This window comes from Oryctolagus cuniculus, chromosome 1 (assembly GCF_964237555.1).
Source record: "Oryctolagus cuniculus chromosome 1, mOryCun1.1, whole genome shotgun sequence".
In the NCBI taxonomy this organism is placed as follows: Eukaryota; Metazoa; Chordata; class Mammalia; order Lagomorpha; family Leporidae; genus Oryctolagus; species Oryctolagus cuniculus.
This window is the reverse complement of record NC_091432.1, coordinates 109,923,563-109,946,539: the sequence shown is the minus strand read 5'-3', so window position 1 is coordinate 109,946,539 and position 22,977 is coordinate 109,923,563. Positions and strand designations below refer to the sequence as shown.

Sequence of the window (22,977 nt, the reverse complement as noted above, 5' to 3'; positions counted from 1 at the left end):
GTTGCAGGCTTGATGTTTCTGGCTGGTACCCAAATGGGCTGTCCCGCAGTGTGTGATGAAGGCCACCGAGCCGAAGCCCGGCCCTGGCACCAGGGGAGGAGGAGGACACCAGTGGTGATGTTAGGACAAGAGGCGACAGAGCTGGCCAGGGCTTTTCAGTGGTGGGAATGGGAGGGGCTGGAGCTGGGTTGCCTCGGAGCAGGCAGCCAGGAAGGTGAGTGGAGTCTGAGCACTCAGGCCAGGCTGTGTGGAAATCAGACATCTGGGGTCCACACTCCACTTGAAGTAGATTGAGGCTTCACAGACTGGCGTATGGTTGGTTTTATAAAAGGGTTCTGGTATCTATTTAAGTGTTGAGGATTTGGTTTTACACACAAGCACCCTCTAAGAGTTCTGTGGAAACAGAGAAGGGAGAGGTAAGTCTGTTTCGGGGCAAGCACGTCTGAGATCCGTGCATGGTTTCCTCACAACATGTATTTTCATGAACTTCTGAATTCTCCCACATGCTTGGTGCCGTCGTCTACACACGCGTTGACTCCGTGACTCAGGTACACGTTTTTCCCTTGAGGATCATTTTCCTTCTTCCTAAAGTATTTAGATGCTCCTAGAGGATATTTGTTGGTGGTAAACTTTCAGTTTTTGTTTTCCTGAAAAATCTTTATTTTTGAAGCACAGTTTTGTAGGGTTCACAATTCTCGATTGACTGCTATTATATTTTTAAAAATAATTTTTAAGATTTATTTATTTGAAAGACAGAGTTAGACAGAAAGATCTTCTTTCTGTTAGCTCACTCCCCAGATGGCCACAATGGCCAGGGATGGGCAAGGCTGAAGCTAGGATCCTGGAACTCCATCCAGGTCTCCCACATGGGTGACAGGGGCTTAAATATTTGGGCTATCTTCCACTGCTTTCCCAGGTGCATGAGCAGGGCACTGGATTGGAAGCAGAGTAGCTGCTCAAATGGGATGCTGGCATTACAGGATGTGGCTTAACCTTCTGTGCACAATGTCAGCACACAACATTTATTGTCTGTTGATATGGTCAACAGTTCCACTGCCTTCCAGCTCCTGTGTTGCTGTGGGAAAGTCTGCTGACTGTCTAACATGGTATTGTGGTGGACCTGGCTTTCTCTCTGGCTGTTTTCAAGTCTCTTTCCATGCTCGGTGTTCTGAAGCTTCTTCACTATAACATAACTAGGTTTGGATTTGTTGTAACTTTTCTGCCATGGTTGTATGGGTGTCTGCTGGATCTGTGGATTTGTGCCTTTAATTGGTTCTGGGATATTCTCTGCTGTTTGGGCATTGTCTCTATCCCCCTCTGGGACTCTGGATATATTAGACTTCAACATTCTGGCCTTGATTGCTTCAAAGTCACCTCCTCTCCTCTCTGCTATAAACTTAGTAAAATTTTCCATTTTCCAGCTTATTCATCTCTCTTAATTTGTGTCTTTAAAGCTATTTATCCCATCCACTTGGTTTTTCATTTTAATAATGTAAGTTTTTACTTCTAATAACTATATTTGATTTTTCAAATATACTTGTCATTTTGATTAATTATTAAAAACATCAATTAAAAAGGTTTATTTATTTATTTGAAAGACAGGGTTTTATATATAGAGAGAGGGAGAGACAGAGAGGCAGAATGCTCATTCACCCATTGGTTCACTTCCCAAATGGTCACAATGACTGGAGTTGCATCAGGCTGAAGCCAGGAGCCTGGAACTCTGCTTGGGTCTCCCATGGGGGTGCAGGGGCCCAAGTACTCAGGCCATCCATATTCCACTGCTTTCCCAGGCACATCAGCAAGGAGTTGGATCAGAAGTGGGGCAGCCAGTACTCGAACTGGTGCTCAAACGGGATGCACACATTGCAGGCAGTGACTTAACCCACTGTACCACACCACCAGTCTCCTCTTCCCAATATATCAATTTTTAAATAGAAATAGCAAGTGTTGGTGAGGATGTGGGGAGACTAGAACTGTTGATGGGAATATAAATTATGCAGCCTCTACGGAAAACAGTGTGGTTCCTCAAAAAATTAAATAAACCTATCATATGATCTAGCAATTACACTCCTGGGCATATATCCAAAAGAATTGAAAGCAAAGTCTTAAAGATATTTTTGTACTCTTAAGTTCATAGTAGCATTATTCAACAGCAGCCAGGAGACGAAAGCAACTCAAATGTCACTTGACAGACGATTGGGCAAGCAAAAATGTGGTATAAACAATGCATCGCTGTTCAGCCTGGCAATGTTACAACAGGGGTGAACCTTGAAGATACTGTGCTAAGGAAAATAAGCCAGGCACAGAAGACAAATACTGTATGATTTCCCCTTAGAGGAAGTACCTGGAGGAGTCAAACTTGTAGAGAGAGAAAGCAGAATGGTGGCTGCAAGTCCTGGAAGGAGTGGAGAGCAGGAGGTGTTGAATGGTGCAGTTTCAGTTCCACAAGGTGACCGGTTCTGGAGGTGGATGTCGCCAGTGGCTGCACAGCGGGTGAGGGTGCTTGGTGGCACTGGACCCCACGCGTGAAATGGCGAGGATGGTGACTTGCATTTCACCACACAAGTAATTTTAAAATTGTGGAAATAGCACCCATTTTAAAATCTATGTAAATACTTTGTGAATGACCACGTTGGAGGCCCTGCAGTGGGGTGGCTCATGGCACAGGTTCTGTAGTCAGACCTCAGGTTCCACTCACAAGGTTGTAACCTCGGGCAAGGTGTTGAATCTCAGTGTGCCTTATCCATAAATGAGCCGAGAGAGTACCTCTCTCTCGGGCCTGTGTGAGTGTTAAATGCACCAGCACACGATGAAACACTTAGACAGTGTCTGGCACAAGGAGATACTCCATAAGTATTCTTACCTGATCATTCTGATACCGAAAGTCCTGAGTCAGCAGTTTCCCACGATTCCCACGATTCCTTTTTAGCATCTTCTCTGACCCTGATGGTGAACTCACATTTGGAGGATCTTTGGGAATGCTGAGATCCTGAATTGGAGATGCTTTCTTCCAGAGGGTCTGTGCCTGGGACACATTAGCCCCCTTCAGCCGTCTCTGCTCCACGTAGGAGTCCCAGGCTCAGCACCCTTGCCTGCAGGGGGTCCAGGTTTAGTTTTTTTCTTTAAAGATTTATTTATTTGAAAGGCAGAGTTACAGAGAGAGAGAGAGAGGAGATAGAGAGAGAGAGAGAGAGATAGAGATAGAGATAGAGATAGAGATAGAGAGATAGAGATCTTCCATCCACTGGTTCACTTCTCCAATGGCTGCAACAGCCAGGGCTGGGCCAAGCTGAAGCCCAGAGCCAGGAGCTTCATCCAGTCTCCTACACCTGTGCAGGGCCCCAAGCTCTCAGGCCATCCTTTGCTGCTTTCCCAGGCCATTAGTAGGGAGATAGATCGGAAGTGGAGCAACCAGGACTTGAACCATTGCCCGTATGGGATGCCGGCACTGCAGGCCATGGCTTTAACCCACTGCACCACAGAGCCAGCCACTTCGGGTTTAGTTTTGATCTCAGCCTACAGGTCTCTGTCCCCAGGGCAACCCAAGATTTTGGTTTATTGTTCCTAGAAGAACATCTTAGTTTCGACTGACAGTTTCTTTGTTTATTGATTTGAAAGGCAGAGTGACAGGGGTGGGGGAGAGAGAGAGATATCTTCCATCGCTGGTTCACTCCCCAGATGCTCACAACAGCCATGGCTGGGCCAGGAACCCATAAAGCATTAATGAGCAGATTTGATCTAGGATCTGACTCAACTATGGGTAGGGAGGGGGTCCCACAGAGCTGTCAGAGACGTCCACGGAGCTCGGTTCTGCGTGCAGAGACCCCTTCGTGCTTCTGTCCTCAGCCTAGGGACTACCTTAGACCTGGAGGTGACCCGGCTCCTTCCCCTCCCCCTTCTTCACCCTGGAGGCTCTCTGCGGGCAAGACCTCCTTCCAGCCATTCAGGAACTTCTCTGCCTTCCGTCACAGCCTGCAGGGGGAGGCGGAGGCCTGGAGGGGCCCTGTGGGAAGGAGGCTGCTTCGTGTCTCCTCCCCCGCCTCGATTGTGAGAAGCGATCCCTTCTCCAGGACCTTTTCCTCCGCAGGCCCAAAGCTCTCGGGCCCTGCAATCCTAACCTGGTTCTCGCCCAGCAGCCCAGCCAGTCCACGTTGACCATTTCAACAGCCGGTTAATAATAGTGCCACAGAGACACAAGCGGCAGTCTCGCAGGCGGTAACAGTAGGCACGGCGACAGTGGGACAGTGCATTGTGCCTTGCTCTGGGGGGCGTGAGGCTGAGTGGAGAGGCAGAGGCTGGCTCAGCCCCTCTCCGCCCTGGCTCTCACTCTGGGGAAACGTGAGTCGGTGCGGTGGAAAGTTCTGCTGCTGTCCAGCGACATCTCTGAGCCCGTGGCCCCCAGGCTGGCCAGTTCAGGGGCTGCCTGTCTCCCTGGGATGCTGGCAGCTACAGGCGGAGGTGGGCCATCTCCCTTATGCTGTCTCCGGGCTCTGGAGGTCTCTCACGGGCATGGAGGCCCTGAGCTGCTCCAAGCAATGCTGAGGTGGCAGAGAGGCGAGTCCCACCCGGCTCTTCCTGCTGTGTCTGTCTTCTGCGGGATCCCCATGTGTGTCGGGGAGACAGAAGCAGCTCCCAGCACCGCAGTGGGGGGGCAGCATCACAGCTCAGACTGCAGCGAGAGAGGGTGACAGAGAGTGTGTCGGGTGATGGGAAACAGGACTGCGTGGTGACCACTGCGGGATGCTCTTCCTTCTCGGGGGGACTTTGCTTCCCTCTCCCCTCAAGGGGCCAGGAAGACCCCAGAATCTTCTCTCTGGGAAGGTCCTGAGAGTCTTACTCTAGCAGAAAATTGGCAGAGATAGAGCTCGGGCGGCTGCAGCCTAAGGTGCTTGCACCGGGCAGGAATCTGTGCCCTGTGGAATTTCTGCCTTTAGTAGGGGACTCTCCTGCGGCTTGCTTGCTGGGAGGGACAGGGATTTGCATGTGAAACCACCTCAGAGACACTGACTTCACGCTAAAGGACAGCTTGGCAGCTGCAGGGTGGAGGGAGGGAGGGAGGGGAAGGGGGCCCATACTCACCTTCCTGACATTGTAGATCCAGTCGAGATAGGCGGCGACCTTGGTGTACACTCCTGGGGTGCTTGGGCCCCCGCAGCCATGGCCCCAGCTCACGATGCCCACCACCTGCCACTGGCCAGCATGGTACATCAGGGGCCCACCGCTGTCGCCCTGTGAGAGGCCGGACCAGGGGCTGCTGGTGGAGGCAGGCCAGGGGCCGGGGATCTCCTCCCCGCCTCCTGAACCAGCCCATGGGTTCCTCTGTGCTCCCTCGCTGCCTGCACTCATGCTGGGCCTACACCTGGAACACTCCGCTTTCTGGGAGCCTATGTGAGGTCAGGCTGGCTGGGGCATGCTGTCAGCCCTCACAGAGATCCACAGCCCACGCCAGCTCATCGGAGGCTCCCGGCACCCTGCAGGAGTCAGGTTATCTTTGTCTAACTGAGGAGTTCTCCAGTTCAGTTAACCATTTCCAGAGTGTCTCTTTTGTGCCAGGGACTATTCTAGGCAATTGGGATTCAATCAATGAGAAAACCGAAGGTCTCTAACAGAGTGGAAGACAGAGACAACAGACAAGCAAATAGACAAGAAAACATCACATAGAGGAAAGTACTTCGCGCCCGTCTGACTGGCTTCCTCCAAACCCGTTAACACTGCAGTACGAGAGCCTGTTTCCATGCAATCCACCCTCCCAGCCATGAGCTTCCTGAGGGCAGGCACACCATGTTTGTGGCACACAGGAGATGTCTCTTGGATGAAGGAACTGGATGTTTGGATATGGGGGTGGCAGCGCAGAAAGGATTGTAATGAAAATGGTTTAGAAGCTCCTCTGGAAATGGGGGTGGGTAGTGAGAAAAAATGCAGGGGATTGCTAAGCAGTTCTGATGGCTGGTGAGGTGGAGAGGGGACATGCACCAGGGTTCATCCAGTGTGAGATGGGTTTTCTAGTGTCTTGTCATCTTTGTGTGTGAACTAGACACTTGAAGTCTTTCTAGTTATCAGCACTCATCTACAGACCCACCATGCACCCACCCCACCTATCCAACCATCCAACCATCCATCCATCCATCCATCCACCCATCCACCCATCCACCAACCCATCCATTCACCCATCTACCACTTCATCCACCTATCCAACCACCCATCCATCCACCTATCCATTCACCCACCCACACATCCATCCATCCACTCACCCATCCATCCATCCACCCACCTACCCTTTCATCCAACCATCCATCCATCCATCCACCTATCCAACCACCTACCATCTATCCATTCACTCATGCGCCCATCCACCCACCTATCCATCTACCCATCCATCCACCACCCATCCATCCTCCCATACTTAGATCTTTACCTGACTCTATTCTTTCCTCCCCTCCCTCCATCTCTCCCTGCCTTCATCACACATTGAGTGCCCATTGTACACAAGGACCCACATGGGGCATTCAGCCTCTGAACCTTTCCATCTCTCTAGGACCTACATCCCTACCCACAGAACTCCCCGTGACTCTTGGAGGCCCCACCTGGCAAGTGTCCACACCACCTCCCGGGATGCCTGCACACAGCATTGTCTCGGTGACTTCACCCTGGTATGCATCCTCTGCATTGCACCGTGTGTGGTCAATGACCTGGACGGACGCCTGCAGCAACGTGTCGGACATCTTCCCTGGGAGATTGAAAACGCACTCACAGTCCCGTTCTTGCCCTTCACCCCCAGCCCGACTTCATTTTCTGGGTTGCCAGAACACCTTGCCTTGGGCCTGGCACCTTGGAGCTTGGTCCTCCAGGATGCATTTTCCCGAGGGGTGACCTTCCCACTGCCTCTTCCAAGGGCATCCCCTGCCCTGTGGCCCTGAGCCCAGGACTTACCTCCACCCTCTTCTGTAAAGCCCCAGCCCACGACCCAGAGCGGGGTGGCTGGAGGGAGCTCCTCATCGAAGAAGGGCAGGCAGATGGGCCTGACTGTGTCTGCCAGGAGCAGAGAGGAGAGAGGCCCCGTGTTAATGACGGCTTTGTTTTCAGTATGTTACTGTGCTTTGACATTGTGGGGATCTCATTGGTCTGGGAGGGACTGGGTTGGTTAAGTCCTGGAGGTAGCAAGCACCTGCCCAGGGAATGCCTTTAATGTGTAAACCGACCAGTGCAAAGCCCATATGCCTAACCACCCCTGTCCGGAACTCCACCCACTATGCCAATCTTTCCCCTGCCCTAAACCACCCCAGAGTTGGGGACTGGACAACTGGAGATCAACCTCCAGAGCCCAGACAGCTCTTCACACTGCACAACCCCAAGCTCGCTCATACTTGCACGCTGCCTTGCCCACACTTCTCCATGGAAACCTCAGTAACGACTGAGTGACCGCGTGCTGTCACCCCGTGTCCAGGTGTGGTGTAGGACGTCCCCTTCTCTCAGGAACTGCAAGTAAGAAACTCTCCTTTAAAGGTAGGTGCCCCCGTGTCGGTCACCTTACCATACCTCATGAAAGCAAATCCCAGGCACAAATCCAGAAACAGGGCCAGGGTTCAGGAGAGCCGGGTACCTACGCCCTGGAAAAGTCCACACCTGTGCTTCTACACCACTGTTCTGTGGGATGCCAACCGGGTGGCGTGAAAAAAGGAGTCGGGGGTCAGATAAGGTCGGCAAACATGGGGTAAACACGAGCAAACAGATGCCTTTGAAAGGCATTTCACACTTTAAGTATGCTACCGCACTCCAAGAGGGGAGCTGCAGCTTGGAAGTGTTTCCCAAAGTGATTTGCCAGTAGAACCCCTCTTCCCCAAGGGACCATTGTCCCATAGAACCCACAGTGGGAAACGCCCACCTTAATACTACGCAGTGTAACCACGGGGCAACTAACAGAGCTATTCAAGGATTTGCAGGCTGTCTTAAGAGTAATGGATTTGGGGCCGGCGCCGTGGTGTAGTGGGTAAAGTCACCACCTGCAGCGCTGGCATCCCATATGGACACTGGTTCGAATCCCGGCTGCTCCACTTCCAATACCGCTCTCTGCTATGGCCTGGGAAAGCAGTGGAAGATGGTCCAAGTCCTTGGGCCCTTACATCCACGTGGGAGACCGAGAAGAAACTCCTGGCTCCTGGGTTTGGATTTGTGCAGCTCCGGCCCTTCTGGCCAACCAGCAGATGGAAGACCTCTCTCTCTCGCGCGCGCGCGCGTGCTCTCTTTCTCTCTCTGTATAACTCTCAAATAAATAAATAAATGCAAAAAAAAAAAAAAAAGAGCAATGGGTTCTGGGGAGGATCTGTGGTGCAGCGGTTAAGATGCCGTTTGGAACGTCCGCATCCCACATTGGCGTGCCCACTTCCGGTCCAGGCTCTTCCACTTCCAGTCCAGCTTCCTGCTAAGGTACCCCCTGGGAGACAGCAGGTGACGGCTCAAGTACTTGGGTCCCTGCCACCCATGGGGGAGGCCCGGGTTGAGTTGTGGGCTGCTGGCTTCAGGTTAGCCTGGCCCTGGTTGCGGCAGGCATTTGGAGAGCGAACTGGCAGTTGGAAGACCTCCCTTTCTGCTTTTCAAATAAAATGCGTATTAAAAAAACTTTTAAGAGGATACCTCATTAAAAAAAAAGTAAAGGGGAATTCGTTTTTCAAAGATAATGAGCTCCCTGCTTTTTTTTTTTTTTTGACAGGCAGAGTGGACAGTGAGAAAGAGAGAGACAGAGAGAAAGGTTTTTGCCTTTGGTTCACCCTCCAATGGCCGCCGCGGCTGGCGCGCTGCAGCTGGCGCACTGCGCTGATCCGATGGCAGGAGCCAGGTCCTGGTCTCCCATGGGGTGCAGGGCCCAAAGACTTGGGCCATCCTCCACTGCACTCCCTGGCCACAGCAGAGAGCTGGCCTGGAAGAGGGGCAACCAGGACAGAATCCGGTGCCCCGACCGGGACTAGAACCTGGTGTGCCGGCGCCGCAAGGCGGAGGATTAGCCCAGTGAGACACGGCGCCAGCCTGAGCTCCCTGCTTTTGGAGTAGAGCAGGCAGTGATGCCACACAGGCTCTCGGGCACCGGTCGGGGGTGGGGAATGGACTGGACGGTCTTTTTAAAGAGGACCCTCCCAGTTCCAAGATGGAGTGAATCTGTGATTCTCACCAGAGGGGCCCCAAAGGGAGAAAAGGGACCTTGGGAAAATCTCCAGCAGGGGGCAGTGTGAGGTGTCGGCTGACAGCTGGGGGCTGGGGGCTGGTATGGTCTTGGGGGGCAGCGGTGGTGGGGGGGAGTGGTGACCCAAGGCCAAGGGGCGCCTGGAGCTGAGCCGCGGGGCTTGGATCGCCGCTCTCACCTGAGAAGGTGAGCGGGAACTGCAGCTTCACCAGGGCGATGTCCTTCTCCTTGGGGTACGAGCTGTTGTACTCGGAGACGAAGATCTTAGCCACAGGCAGGGACGGGGAGTCGTCCACTTTCTCTGAGCCAGCCCGCACCTTCCAGCTGTACACGTCGAGGTGCTTCCTGGGGACAGACACCGTTGGGCTCGGGCCTGAGCCAAGCCTTGGAAGGCTCTGCCCAGGGCTGTGGTTCTGCTGTGCCATGACGTTGGTGCCGGGTGTGACACGATGGTGGGGCAGGGGCAGCGTCAGATTCCACAGGAGGACTTGGTTCTTTTTCCTCATGAAACCTGCTCAAGGAACCCTTTACCTGAGGGGGCGTGGCAGTGGCTCTAGACTCTGCCACTGCTTCCTGGAAGACTGGCAGGAGGGAGTGAATGACACGGGGGTGAGCGTCTGATGGCTTCCCACTGCACAGTGGTCAAGCTGGGTGACCAGGGCCCTGCTTCCTAACAAAGGGTGCCAAGGCCAGGGTCTCACTGGAGTGGCCACCCCCTGGCCGTGGTCTCCGAGAGAGCATGCAGTTGGCAGGGGTCGGGGAGCAGATTGGAAACCAATCCAGGAGACCGGGCTCCAGGCTCTGGGTCACCACTTCTGTGACCTTGACCTTGGGTGAACTTGTAGCCAGGTCTTACCTGAAGCAATGGGCTGCCGTGAGGATCCAGTGGGGGTCCAGGATGCTCCCTCCGCAGACGTGCTGCTTCTTGTACTGGATGCTGACCTGCCAAGGCCAGGAATCCACAGAGGCCTGCTGCCCGCCCACCACGCGAGGGGCCTTGGGGCTCTGCCCACAGGCTGGGGTGGCAGGGAGGAGGGGAAAGCAGGAGGTGAGGCCCTGGAGGGGTGGGGCCGCTTCCCACCAGGGCCCCTGGCCGGGGAGCACCAGGCCGATTCTGAATCATTTCTGGGGAGACCGCAGGTCTTCCCCAAGCCTCCCTCTCTCCTCTTTGGGGCTTTGGATTGTTAAGGAGCTTAGGCTGTGAACACGGACGCACCCAGTGTGCCGGGAATTCATGACCTTCCAGCCAAACAGCAGAACTATGAAAGCCCTGCCCAGGCGGAGTGTCCCCAGCCGCTCCCACGGAGTAGCAGTAAACACACGCCCACGAGCTGCCTTGGGGCCCGGAAGTGGGAGGAAAGTTCTAGAAACTGGGTTTTCCCATCCCAAACCCACCTTTCCCCAAGTTCCTTCCCCCTGCTAAGGGAGGCTGTCAACCTGACATCCTGTCTTCCCCAACCTCCAGCCCCACCCTACCTCCCCGGTCCTCACCCCTGCCATGGGGGTCGTTCCTGGGGGCGGGGGTAGGGCTGCTACCCTTTCCTCCATGCCAGGCACTGCTCTGGGCAGGGGCTTCTCGGATACCACCCCGTCAAGCCAGCTGCTCTGCAGTGCCTGGCCCTCCCTCAAAGGCCCTTGGGCGCCCTCTGTTGGCAAGGTAGAGTCAGGCTCCTTAATGGTGCACCTACTTCATATGTGGGCAACTGCCGGGTGAGAAGCTGCTGAACCCACACGGATGAGCTGCTCTCGGCACCTGAGCTGATGGCGACCAAGGAGGCCGTGTGCTCTGAGCAGGGCTGGCCGAGTGGGTGGAGGCCCCTCTTGCCCTCCCAGCTTCCTCTGCTCAGGGCCTGGGGCTGCGCACCATTGGAGGAAGCACCCTGATGCCATCGGCCCCCTGAAGGAGCAGGGACCTACAAACCCATAACTGCAGACGTAAGGTCGGAGCAAGACAGAGCGAAGCATGGGGTCCGAGAGGTTCAGGAAGAGGAGGATGCTCCCTCGACTGCTTGTTGCTGGCTGCAGCCCCAAACCTTCAGACACAGGGCATACTCACCAAGGCAGGTCAGGGAGACCAGGGAGCCTGAGAGACAGGGCCTGCAAGAGAGACAGGGCGCTCCCTGGGGTTCTGCTCCTGCCTGGGCTGGGAGGGGGGCCTCCGGCAGTGTTGAGTCCCTGCACCTGGGAAACCCGGATCCTGACGCCAATGGGGACTGGGTAGAAATTGCACCAACGCTCAGTTGAGTTGGACTGGATTCAACACCCCACTCCTTGCTGAGCACCTACTATGCGCTGGGCCCTGCCTGCTTTGAAGCCCCCTGGGAACGTGGCAGCCTGAGCGAGAGGAGAGCAGAGCCTGGGACAGTGTGCCGGCTTTCCGAGAGGGAGAGCAGGATTTGGATGGGATTCCAGGTGCGCGATCATCGTGCCGTCCATCCCATCCTCTTCAGGATTTGCGCTGCGCTGAGCGAGCAGCCCTGGGCCGCATCTGAGCCAGCTCGCTACCGCGTGGCAGATCCTATCTCGAGGCTGCGTCCTGTTGCACGGGGGCGGGGCGTGTGAATGGGCCATGGGGACTCTGCCTTGGCGTGTTGGGGAGGTCTCGCTCTGGCCTGGGGCAGTAGTGGGGCAGGATGAAGTGACCTTGGAACCTTGCCTTTTGAGGGTGTGTTAGGGAACCTAAGGCAGTGGCCCAAACACGCTGGTTTATGTTCGGATGAACGAACGGTCACTTCATCCATCCCTCCCCAGGGCACCTTGCAGAGGTGGGCCTTGGCGGCCGTGGTGCGTACTGGTCAGCCCGCCTGGGCGCTCCTCCTGTGCACTTCCCTGCTGCCAGGCTGCTCCAGGTCACCTTGTGACCTCTCACTCACCTGCTTGAGTTCTGCACCTGCAGCTCCTGGTTGTTTTGTGTGATTTCAACGACATCCAGCTGTTGGTCTGGGCCAATCTTCACAGCTCTGAACGTGGGGTTGCTGGTCCTGTCAGGTGAGAAGGGGAGCTGTGGGCGGGCAGGAGTGAGATGGGAGGGGCTCTCCCGGGAGAGGGTGACAGAGGCTGGCCGAGGGAGCGGCAGGGCAGGGCAGGTGACCTTGGCCAGTGCAGTTGGGGCCTGCTGTGCTGTACATCGAGGGACTTCCCCTTGGCTCCCAGCACTCAGTGCAGGTGCAGCGCGGGCATGGCCCTGCTTTCCTGGGCCAGGACTCCAGGCCCAGACCCCAGAGCCCTGGAAAAATGTTAGCGATCTTCTTTCCTAACTTCCGGCTCTGACTCTATTTCCAGTGTCCCAGTGATCCCTTCTGGTTCGCACAAGGGGGAACAAGGAAATGCAGGGACCCAGGTGGGCTCCCTTATCCAGGAGGGAAGTGGAGGTGGATGTTCTGTGCTCCAAACGAGGAGTAGGGTCTGGCTTTGACAGTGAGGGCACAAGCGTGGCTCCCTCGGAGACGGGACCAGCCTGGATCAGTCTTCATGGGAATCCCTCACCTGGACCACCCTCCCTCGTCCTCTCACTGATCCAAGGTTGCCTTCTTTCAGATCTTTGGTTTAAATCTTCCTCCTCTAGGAAGGCTTCCTGATTAATCCCATCTCTCTGAACCTTTAAGGCATCTCCCTCTTCCAAATATTCTACCCCCCCCCCCCACCGCCCTGGCAACTAGTCCAAGCTCTTTGTGGAGGGCTGGGGTCAGTCCGTGCCCCTGAGCGGCACTGCCTGGGCAGTGGGTCCAGGTGCTGGGCCTGGGAGGACCAGGCTCTGATTTAGGAGACTTTTATCATGGCTTTCACACTGGTCTGACCTGTGAGCTCAGGAGGTCACGCTGCTCCTCCTAGCCTCGGCTCCCCTCCGTAAGAGCCCACCTTGAGCCAACCTGTGGCCTCCAGCCCGCGGGGAGGAAGGTGAAGAAAGCCGGGCCTCAGAAGGAGGAAGTGGCCGCTCCCAGCAAAGCGAGCTGATGAAGAACTCGGAGGAAGTTAGGTGTGCAGAAAGCCGGGGGCAGTGGCCTGGTGCTTTAGTGGGCCCCGGGGGGACAGACATCCGGGAGCCTGCCCACTCTCTCCTCCAGGAGGAAGGGGCAGGGTGGCCTTTCTGCCTCAGGGAGGGTAGAGAGCCAGGGAGCCTGAACACTCAGTGGGGAGGGCCGGGGGTGGGGCCGGGGTGGGTGATTTATGATGGCTGCCAGGAGCATTGGTTGAAAAAGGGGCCATGAGGCTGCATCAGCTGCACCCAGCACAGCAGGCTGAGGCTGCCTAGGGACCCCCCCAGTTAGGAGAGGTCTGCGATGGATTGGTGATGTCTGCCCCTAGTGCTTATTGTTTCTGCCTAGTGGCTGGACCCAGATTCCTGAATCCTGAAGGAGTCTGGGGCCTGCCACGGCGCCCTGGAACTCACAAGCTCTGTCCCACCCTCTGCAGGCGGGCCCTGGGCGTGACTGTGACCACCTAGCTCACCGGCCCGAGAGAAGACGGAATTACCCCAGCTGGGAGCGGGCACAGCGCGAAGGAATTCAGGGTCTTGGGCACCGCTCCAGGCTTCTCCCTCCAGCTGCTACCCACGCAGCTTCCTTGTCCGCTCGGAGCCCATTAGGGAACAAATGTAGTAAGCACTAACTTCTCGGTTCTGTGCTGAGGGCAACTGGATGTAATCATCTCTGTAAAATGCTAATTACCCTTTCCATAATTGCACCCCTGCGCGTCTACTCCCCACGTGGAACTGCTGTGAGCACGGGGGTTGCTGTGGAGGGTCCTGGTGAAACCAGGCTCACGTCCACTGCGTTTTAGCCAATGGGATTCCCAGGAGGTTAAGCTGGCCTTCTGTGTTAGTGGGCACGAACGGCCTTCTGCAAAGTCAGGACAAAGGCCTGAGGAATAGAGGGAGATAGGATTGCAAAGGAGCTATGTGTGTGTGTGAGCATGCATGTGAGCACATGTGTGAGAACAAGCATGTGAGCATGTATGTGAACGCGTGTGACCGATCATGTGAGCATGTGTGTGAGCACATATGTGTGTATGAGCATGTGTGTGAGCGTGTGTGTGAACTGACCATGTGAGCATTGTGTGAGCACATGTGTGTGTGAGCGTGTGTGTTAGCATGTGTGTGTGTGTGTGTGAGCATGAGTGCATGAGCATGTGTGTGTGTGTGTTAGTGTGTGTGCGTCTATGTGTCGGGGCCGCGTGCAGTCTCCCTCGGCCCCTCTATCCTCCTGTGCGGTCGGCATCACCTCACTTGATACATCTTGAGGCAATTGGCGCTCACGTGACTTCACATTGCCGGTGAGCAAACGAGCTGGGACTCCAAACTGTCCTAGGTGACACCTGTGTCTTTAGGAAAGGAGGAGGGAGAGAAAGCAGGTGGAGGGGAGGAAAGAGGCAGGAAGACGAGGGGCTCTCAGGGCGAGGCGCCAGCTCCAGGGGCTTGAGGGGGGTACCTGCTGTAGCCCATCTTCCCGCAGGCTGCCTTTGCCAGGGCTGGTGAGAAGCTGTCGAAGCAGACAGAGGCCCAGTTCCCCGTGGCCAGGTTCAGCACCTGCAGGCTGGATCGGTCCTTGGAGAGGCGGACTGGGAGGGAGGAATGAGGGTCAGCGAGGGGTCATCCAGCTCCCGTGCAGCTCATCGGGACCTTGGTCCAAGCGCACCCAACTCAACACCTTCAACATCAGTGGCAGTTCCTGTATGTGGCTTCATCTGAGCCTTGGTTTGATGTTAGCTATGATGAGCAAATGTCCTGGGGTCAGGTTCCATTTTGACCCGTTGCCCTGGCACGATGATGAATACTGCTCTTTTTTCTCTTATAGGCATTAGTTTTGTTTGTTAAAATTTATTTTGGGGGCTGGCACTGTGGCGCAGCAGGTTAAAGCCCCAGCCTGCAGTGCTGGCATCCCATATGGGCGCTGTCCTGGCTGTTCCACTTCCAGTCCAGCTCCCTGCTGATGCGCCTTTGAAAGCAGTGGAGGATGGCCCAAGTGCTTGGGCCCCTGCGTCCATGTGGGAGACCTGGATGAAGCTCTTGGTTCCTGGCTTCGGCTTGGCCTAGCCCTGGTTATTGTGGCCACTTGGGGAGTGAACCACTGGATGGAAGACCTCTCTCTCTCTCCCTTTCTTTCTGTAACTCTGCCTTTCAAATAAACAAATGCATAAATCATAATAAAAAGAATCCTAGTGACGGGGTAGAAACCCACAGGTCAGTGGTCAAAGGCTATGCCATGGGCCTGGGTGCCCTGGACGGCTTCCTGCCCGCTCCCGGCGTCCCTCAGCCCCTGGACTCACCTGCCACAGAGGGTCGCTCAGGGAAGACCTTGACACACTGCTCCTCGTCCTCTCCCATGGCACAGTTTGCCTGGCCGTCACACACCTGTCCCAAGGGGATGAAGCGCAGGGGGTGCCCGCAGAGGAAGTAGTATTTATCCAGAATCACCTTGACTGCAAGGCAAGAGCAGGGAGGGGCACAGAGGGTCAAGCCGGCCGCCTCTGGCAGGGGGAGGCTCTGTTGCCCCGAGAGCAGTGCCAGGCATGGGTTCCAGGCTCCATCCTGCCTACCAGCAGCAGGGACGCTGGGTGCTGGGCCGCAGCTGCTGTGTGGGCAAAGTGGGGGTAAGAACCCCAGCCCCAGGCCTGCAAGATGGCTGAGGAGTCAAGAGAGCGTGTGTGTGTGTGTGTGTGTGTGCGTGTGTGTGTGTGTCAGGGGTAAATTTAGGAACAGGCTCTACGATCCTCTTACCCCCAAGTGCTGGCTCAGGGCCCTCAGCTAAGGGAGGAGGAGCCAGAACAGGGTCCTGGAGTCCCATACCCGGGTTCCGAGTCCTGGCTCTGCACCAGTTGTGCAACTTTACATCAATCCCTTCCCCTTCCTAGCCCTCAGTTTCCTCATCTGCACAATGGGATGATACGCTGCCTCCTGGGAACACGCAGAGAGCTGAGTGTCGCGCAAGCGTCTCGTATGAGTAAGCACAGTTCTAGAGTCGGGTCTTCTCACCCGGCGTGGAAACACCCGGAGGAGGCTGGGTTTTGTCTTGTGTGGTTTTCTGCCTGCCGTCCTGAACATGCACTGCTGCCTTTAGAGTCAAAGCTCTTCGCCCCATGGGAATGCACTGAGGGTTTGAAACTCCTCGGGCGTTTAGCGGACATTTAACTCCTTTTGCTTGGTGAGGATGCACAGCCAAACCCCACTGGCAGGAAGGAGCCCTCCTCCCTGGCCGACTCTCCCTCGGCCTGGTGCCCCCTCTCCAGGCAGGCTGCTCCAAGTCTAAGCAGGGTCTCAGTTATCACTGCGCTAGGAGCTTCCCATACAGCTCCTCGGACATGCCCCTAAGCGTCTTAGGCGGCAGGTGTCACAATCATCTCACACCAGGGAAAGGGGAGGAAAGAGGCAGCGTTCCTTCCCAAGGCCACACAGTGCTTGTATGACCCAGCCAGGACTCCAGCTGTGACCTGCTGGCCCCTGTGTGCCTGGGCCATGGGACACAAGGGAGAGCTGGAGGGGGTGGATTTTTCCTGCACCATTGGAATCTGGGTCATGGTTAGGAGCCCAGGGGAAGGCAGGGTCACCACAGCCTCCAGGGAGAAAGCCGAGAGAGGGGGTTGCCAGTCAAGACCCCAGAAGCCAAAAGACGGGAGGAACCTAGCCCAGGAGGGCGGACTGGGCGACCACCTTTGATTGCAGAATTTGGGAGAGCAGGGAGGGTCCAGGGCTGAATTCTGCCTTTGTGCCTGCCTGACTTCCCCTGCACAACCGTGGCCTCTCTCTCTCTCTCTCCCTCTCTCCCTCTCTCCCTCTCTCCCTCTCTCCCTCTCTCCCTCTCTCCCTCTCTCCCTCTCTCCCTCTCTCCCTCTCTCCCTCTCTCCCTCTCTCCCTCTCTCCCTCTCTCCCTCTCTCTCCCTCTCTCCCTCTCTCCCTCTCTCCCTCTCTCCCTCTCTCCCTCTCTCCCTCTCTCCCTCTCTCCCTCTCTCCTTCTCTCTCTGCAGTGCAAACTCTGAACACGACCCCTTGGCAAACCATCCTCGGTGTGGACCAGCCCAGACCAAGAAGTGATGTGGGGTTAATTGCATCTCACGTGCAGCCAGGGCTCCCAGGGACTCGGGCAGGGTTTAGGCTGTGGGTCCGTGTTTACCCTGCTGCCAGTTGAGACAGAAACGCACCTGCTCAGTGGAGGGGCTGTCCCAGCCCTGTCCCTGATGGTCGCCCTTCCTGGGCCTCCAGGGCTCAGGAGACTGCTCTGAGGGAGGCAGGGCATCTCACAGGCTGAGGTTAGGAGGGACGGAGGGACTTGCTCGTGGTCCCGCTGTAGCAAGCGGCAGAGCCAGGCTCCCTGTGCCAGGTGCCCTGATTCCTGGTTGGGTCCCCGGTGCCTGGGAAGGTGTGGTCAGCAACTGCTCTGAGCAGCGGACCCAGTTCCAGAGTGTGGGAGCTGCGGGGGAGGGGGGCGCCCTGGCAATGGCTGCTTATTCAGTTCAATCTCCCTCGAGGCCACGTGGCCTGCTCAAGAGCTCCCTGGATCCCAGGCACTGGCCACGAGGGAGACAGAGCTGAGGGTGGCTTCTCGGGTGCGCTCCTTGTGAGCAGAAACGTTCCAGCTTTTCCAGGAGCAGCGTGCTCAGATCCACTCAGCTCCCTGTGTGCAGGTGGTGGGAGGAGGAGGCAGGGGGCGTGGCCCCGCCATTGCCTGTGTGGGTTTGTACTGGGTGCCACCGAACAGCTCTCCCTGCAGATCAACTGGGATAGAAGTCATCTGGGGGCGCCGGGGCTGGGATTGTCTCCCCCTCTCGATCTTAGAAGAAGGCTTCGTTCAAAGCAGGGGTAGAGACAAGATTTTCCTGCAAGGCATCGGGTAGATCGCCCACGCACGCCTGTGCGGGTGGGAGCTGAAGGAGGCTATGGGTGGGGGCCGCCACTTACTGAGGACAGCCAGAATGATGATGGTTGCCAGGCTCAGCAGTGCCGCGATGATGGGGACCCCCACCCTTTTGAAGTTCTCCAGTGAGGTGCGGGGCTTGCGCAGGGGAGCAGCATCTGCAAGAAGACAAGAGTCAGAGGGAAGGGGCAGTGGTCAGCGCTCGGTGCCTGTGCAGGCCGGGCCCGTGGCTTCGCTCCCTGCTGCCTGCAGCAGGAGTGCTGGGGCCGTGGTTCTGGGGGATGCTGGAGGGTTATTCCTGCAGACGGGGCCTAGCTTAGCTTTCACATGTGCCCCCAGAGGAGCCTGCAGCCCAGGCCATCTCCCGTTTGTCTGCCTTAGCCCATCAGGGGATGGCTGGCCCTGTGCAGTGGGACCTGCACCTGCCCTGGGAGAGGTCTGAGCCTCTTAGGCATGCGCTTGGGCAGGTACCTGCTCATTGTGCTTCCATTTGGCTTTCTTGACTTCTGTCTGATTCAACTATGAGCTCCAGGGGGGAGGGGTGTCCAGCATAGTACCAGAGGCTTAAAAAACTCTTGGAAATGAGTTGATCCATCTCCAACTGGGCCCCAGGGGAAGATGATGCGTGTTGACACACAGACCCACCGAGGGCAGATGGGGAGACCTTTAACACAGGGAGAGATGGGGAGCGGCAGGTGCAGTGGGGCTGGACCAGCGCTGGCACCTGTGGAGGTGCGAGTGTGAACAGAAGGTGGGTCCCCGCACACGGGCAGGTGTGCGGCTGCCTATGGGTGGAGACACTGGAAGAGCGCACTGAGGGCTGTGGGTTTTATCCAGGGCACAGTGAGGAATCATCGGGAGTTTTGGGGCCAAAGGTGGAGAGAAATGATCGGATGATGAGTGACGACTCTCGGGACACAGGAGTGGGATTAGGGAACCAAGGAGGAACCTAAAGTGGAGGTCAGAATGACGATGTGTCCATTTCACACGGCTCTCCAAGACGAGGGGACGCGGGGAAACCTTGACAGGGGAGTTCTCAGTAAGTGGCAGGGCAAGGTTTTTTCCAGAGGTGCTGTGGGGACCTCTCCAGGGAGGCGGGAAAAGCAGTGACCCTGGAAAGCCACAGGCTGGCTCTCTGGTCCCTCGCCTCCCTCAAGTCTCCCTTCAGTGTCCTCTTAGAGATACACCAGTCAATGCAATCCAACATTTCCTGGCCTGCTTTCTTCTCCAAAGCACTGACTGCCTGCAGCACACTCTGTCTACATCTTTTCTGTATTTGCCGTCTCCCCCACCACCCCAGAAATGAAGACTCCGTGAAGATAGGACTTGCGCCTGTTTCGTTCCCTGCAGGGTCCCTGGTGCCTACAATGGCTGGAGCGGCTCCTTGCAGACACTCAGCAAATAGCCACAGAATAGCCACAGAGCGAGCGAATGCATTGCCCTGGACTCTGTTCTCCTAAGCATCTATGCTGATAGGAATGCATCTCTTGGCAAAGGCAAGCTTGGGAAATGTGTCTTCCTCAGAGCTGGAGGCCAGGCACCGGGCACGCCTGCACGTGGTGCTGGCTGTGGACTGCGGGACCTGGCCGTGTTGCTTGTCAGGGACGCGAGCTGGTCCTGTCGTCAGAGTTCCAGCAGCCGCCTTCAGAGCCGTCCTCTCTCCTCTGCCGCCGCCTCCACGAGGCTTTGTTCCTCCATGTGTGCGCGCCTTACTTGGTGAGCACCCAGCTTTGGAGTTGGTTTGTTTTTGAGAGCAAATGAGCCATGGGGAGCCATGAGCCTCTGTGTCTGGGGCCCAGTGCCCATGGCCCCAGGGATCCTCAGCAGGAAGGGAAGGGGCTTCCTATCAATTTCAAGTTCATGAACCCACTGAACTATGAACAGCCTGCCCGCCCACCATCGCTCCTTCCTCCAGCCTGTCCTGCCCACTGCTGCTAGACAGAGCTTCCCAAAACACTGCTCCTGTCCTGGCATCTCCCGCTGCGAAGGCTTCCCATGTCTCCCACACTTGGCTTGTGCTTCCCTCTGGGAGTTGGCCTCACGTTCTTGGCCAAGTGGATCCAGCTACTGGGCGTCACTGACCCGCCTGAGCCCTCGTGGGCAGGCTCGTCCTGGCTTCACTCTCAGCCCTGCGTCTGGAGAGCCGGGGCTCTTCCCGGCCGCGCCGAGGCCCTCACCCCTCCCGTGTTCCGTGGTTGTTTCCTCATTGCCGGGGCCTGATCCATGCACCCTCCCTGACCACTTGGGTAGCCTGGATCTTTGGTTGCATTTGGGCATTTGGCTGCACGTTTGGCTGGTTTTAGGCTTGGGAGCTCTCAGGTGGTGGAGCACTGGGAAGCCCGGTGTTCTTTCGAGACGTCACGATCTATCGACATATTGGATCCGGAGTTTACACCCAGGTGCCGTGCCACTTGCCAGAAAGGATGTTTGTGATCAATGTTAACTTGCGACCCTGGACTTGGGTTTATATAAGCTGGGAGAGGAAGCAGGTGCTGTCATTTTCTCATGGATCTGTTCCTATTAGTTTGTTCCTTGCTCATGTGTTCTGCTGATGCAGAGAGCTATCAGGAGTGGGATCAATGGTTTAGAAAAGGGGAGGGAACAAGCCCTTAAATATGAGATCATCGTATTAACTTATTTTTCCCTTGCAAGTCAGGAAAACACTGCTGTTTTCTTTCCTCCCAGCGACAATGCCTTTGTCCACGGCTCCTTGAGCGCGGCCAGACTGTGAACTCCTTGGTGGCAGAGGCCTTGGCTATCTCTCCCGCTGCCCTAGCCCAGCATCCAGCCCCGGGCCTGGCGTGTTGCAGGCACTCGCGGTTTTATGGAACGAAGAAGACAATGAACAGCTGATTCAGTGGGAGAATCATTGCTCTCGGAATTTTAGGTTTGCTGGTTCTACTTCCCTAGAGAGCAGGCCTCCTACTTCTAGAACGAACCCTAGGCTTTTCAGTGACTTAGTATTTGTTTGTGGAGTGATGGATGGACAGACCGATGGATGGCACCCACAGCATTAAGCACTTGGTGGTGGTGATGAAGAGCACCCAAGAGCGGTGTAGTGACCGTGGAGTAGCCACGGCTCAGAGGCTGAGGTGGACAACGGGAGGCCAGACCTGAGCTTACCGATGCCGTTCAGGGGTTGGTCACTGGCGGGATCCTGTAACGGAAGGAGAGACGGTGAGATGAGTGAGGACACTTCTCTGGCTGGAGCTAGCGGTTCCTGGCTCTCGTCTGCATTCCCTTTATCCTGCAGAATCTAAGTCAGGAGTGTGTCCGAAATCTAAATAACTGGTGCAAAATGAAACATCCACTCGTGTACCCATGTGACTTGGTCCAGCTAGTTCACAAATTGTGGCGACTATAGTTAGCCATCGTAGAGACAGCTGGTTGCTGGGTTGTGTGTGCTGCTGGATTCTCAAGATGATTCTGCTCGGTTGTCTGTTTTTTTGTCAAATTGTCTATTTTTTTTTTTTTGGACACACAGAGCTGACATTTATTACTATTTACAAGGATTGTGATTTAGAGAATAGGTCACAGGGGCTCACATATCATAAAGGAAAAAGTGCTTGGGATTTTTAAACAATGTTGCAGGGATGACCAGGCCAGAATGGAACTAAAGGGGACAATTTTTAAAACGAGCCAAAATTCACATCACATAATGAAAAACACTATGAACCAGAGTCAGAGTAAGTCCCCCATGTTAACCCTGTAAGGAAGTTAACTTTTGAAATGATTCTCGTAAAAGTCAATTCAGTCTGTCTGACAGCCTGCACGTGAACACTTAGATGTGGCCATCCTTACAGCTGACGGAACTCCAAGTCATCGTAATGCCTATTTGATGCCTTCCGGAGAAAGTTCAAGTGTCTTAAGAAAATGAGCCCAGGCCGGCACCGCGGCTCACTAGGCTAATCCTCCGCCTGTGGCACTGGTACTCCGGGTTCTAGTCCCGGTCGGGGCACCGGTTCTGTCCCGGTTGCTCCTCTTCCAGTCCAGCTCTCTGCTGTGGCCTGGGAGTGCAGCGGAGGATGGCCCAAGTGCTTGGGCCCTGCACCCACGTGGGAGACCAGGAGGAAGCACTTGGCTCCTGGCTTCGGATCGGCGCAGCGCCGGTCATAGCGGCTATTTAGGGGGTGAACCAGTGGAAGGAAGACCCTTCTCTCTGTCTCTCTCACTGTCTAACTCTGCTTGTCAAAATAAAACAAAACAAAACAATGAGCCGAACACCACACAAATTTGATGAAAGTTGCGAATGCGTCTGAGAGAAACATGGGCGGCGCCAGGGTTGTTTGTCTCTTTTTACAGATATTGTACTTCTGTGACTATCTGGACACTTCACAAAGGCAGATGCAAAGTGGCTACTGATGACCAGAAGAGGCTCAATTTCATTACTCGTCAGCCACAGTGAAAAGCTCTGCACAGACGCCAGAACGCCCACGATTAGAAACGCCAACAACAGCAGGAGCTGATGGAGATGTGAAGCCAGGGGAATGCGCAGACCTCGGTGCTGGAATGGAAATCAGCACAGACCTTGGAAAGTGGGTCAACTGACTCTGCTAACGGCAAACATGTGACTACTCTGTGATCCTATGACCCAGGAATCCTGCACCAAGATGTAACCACGAGGAACGAGTGCACGTGTCGAATATGAGATCTGTACACGGATCCGCATGATACTCTTATTCAAATAGCTAAGCATTGGAAAAGCTGCCAGTCATTGGTGCAGTACAGAAACAAACGCGGTGTACTTTACAATTGAATAGAATTCATCTATAGACAAGAACAAACCAATGCCAAATGTAATAGCGTGGAAGAATCTATAGATACGATGAAGGAAAGAAACTAGACACAGAAAAGTACGCTCTGTATGATTCTGTTTGTGAACTTTAAGAGGCAAAGTTAAGGTTAAGTTGGAACAGTGGATACTGCTCGGGGAGGTGGGACCAATATGGCATG

The 22,977-nt window shown here is 55.5% G+C and overlaps 1 protein-coding gene across 1 annotated transcript in view; it reads right to left on the bottom strand.

Annotated features, from left to right (window-relative positions):
* Nucleotides 1–3,591: 3,591 nt before the first annotated feature.
* The window catches only part of TMPRSS4 (transmembrane serine protease 4), a 37,604-nt gene continuing 18,218 nt past the window's right edge, over nt 3,592–22,977 (bottom strand). Inside the window, exons 2-13 of the mRNA XM_008249423.4 lie at nt 21,148–21,181; nt 18,069–18,182; nt 15,443–15,595; nt 14,605–14,734; nt 12,052–12,159; nt 11,235–11,275; nt 10,035–10,194; nt 9,357–9,523; nt 6,934–7,032; nt 6,588–6,730; nt 5,083–5,232; nt 3,592–4,672 (exon numbers count right to left, since the gene is read on the bottom strand). Of these exons, the coding sequence (XP_008247645.1) occupies nt 4,661–4,672; nt 5,083–5,232; nt 6,588–6,730; nt 6,934–7,032; nt 9,357–9,523; nt 10,035–10,194; nt 11,235–11,275; nt 12,052–12,159; nt 14,605–14,734; nt 15,443–15,595; nt 18,069–18,182; nt 21,148–21,181 (1,311 nt within the window). The 3' untranslated portion in view covers nt 3,592–4,660. The remainder of the gene's footprint in view (nt 4,673–5,082; nt 5,233–6,587; nt 6,731–6,933; nt 7,033–9,356; nt 9,524–10,034; nt 10,195–11,234; nt 11,276–12,051; nt 12,160–14,604; nt 14,735–15,442; nt 15,596–18,068; nt 18,183–21,147; nt 21,182–22,977) is intronic.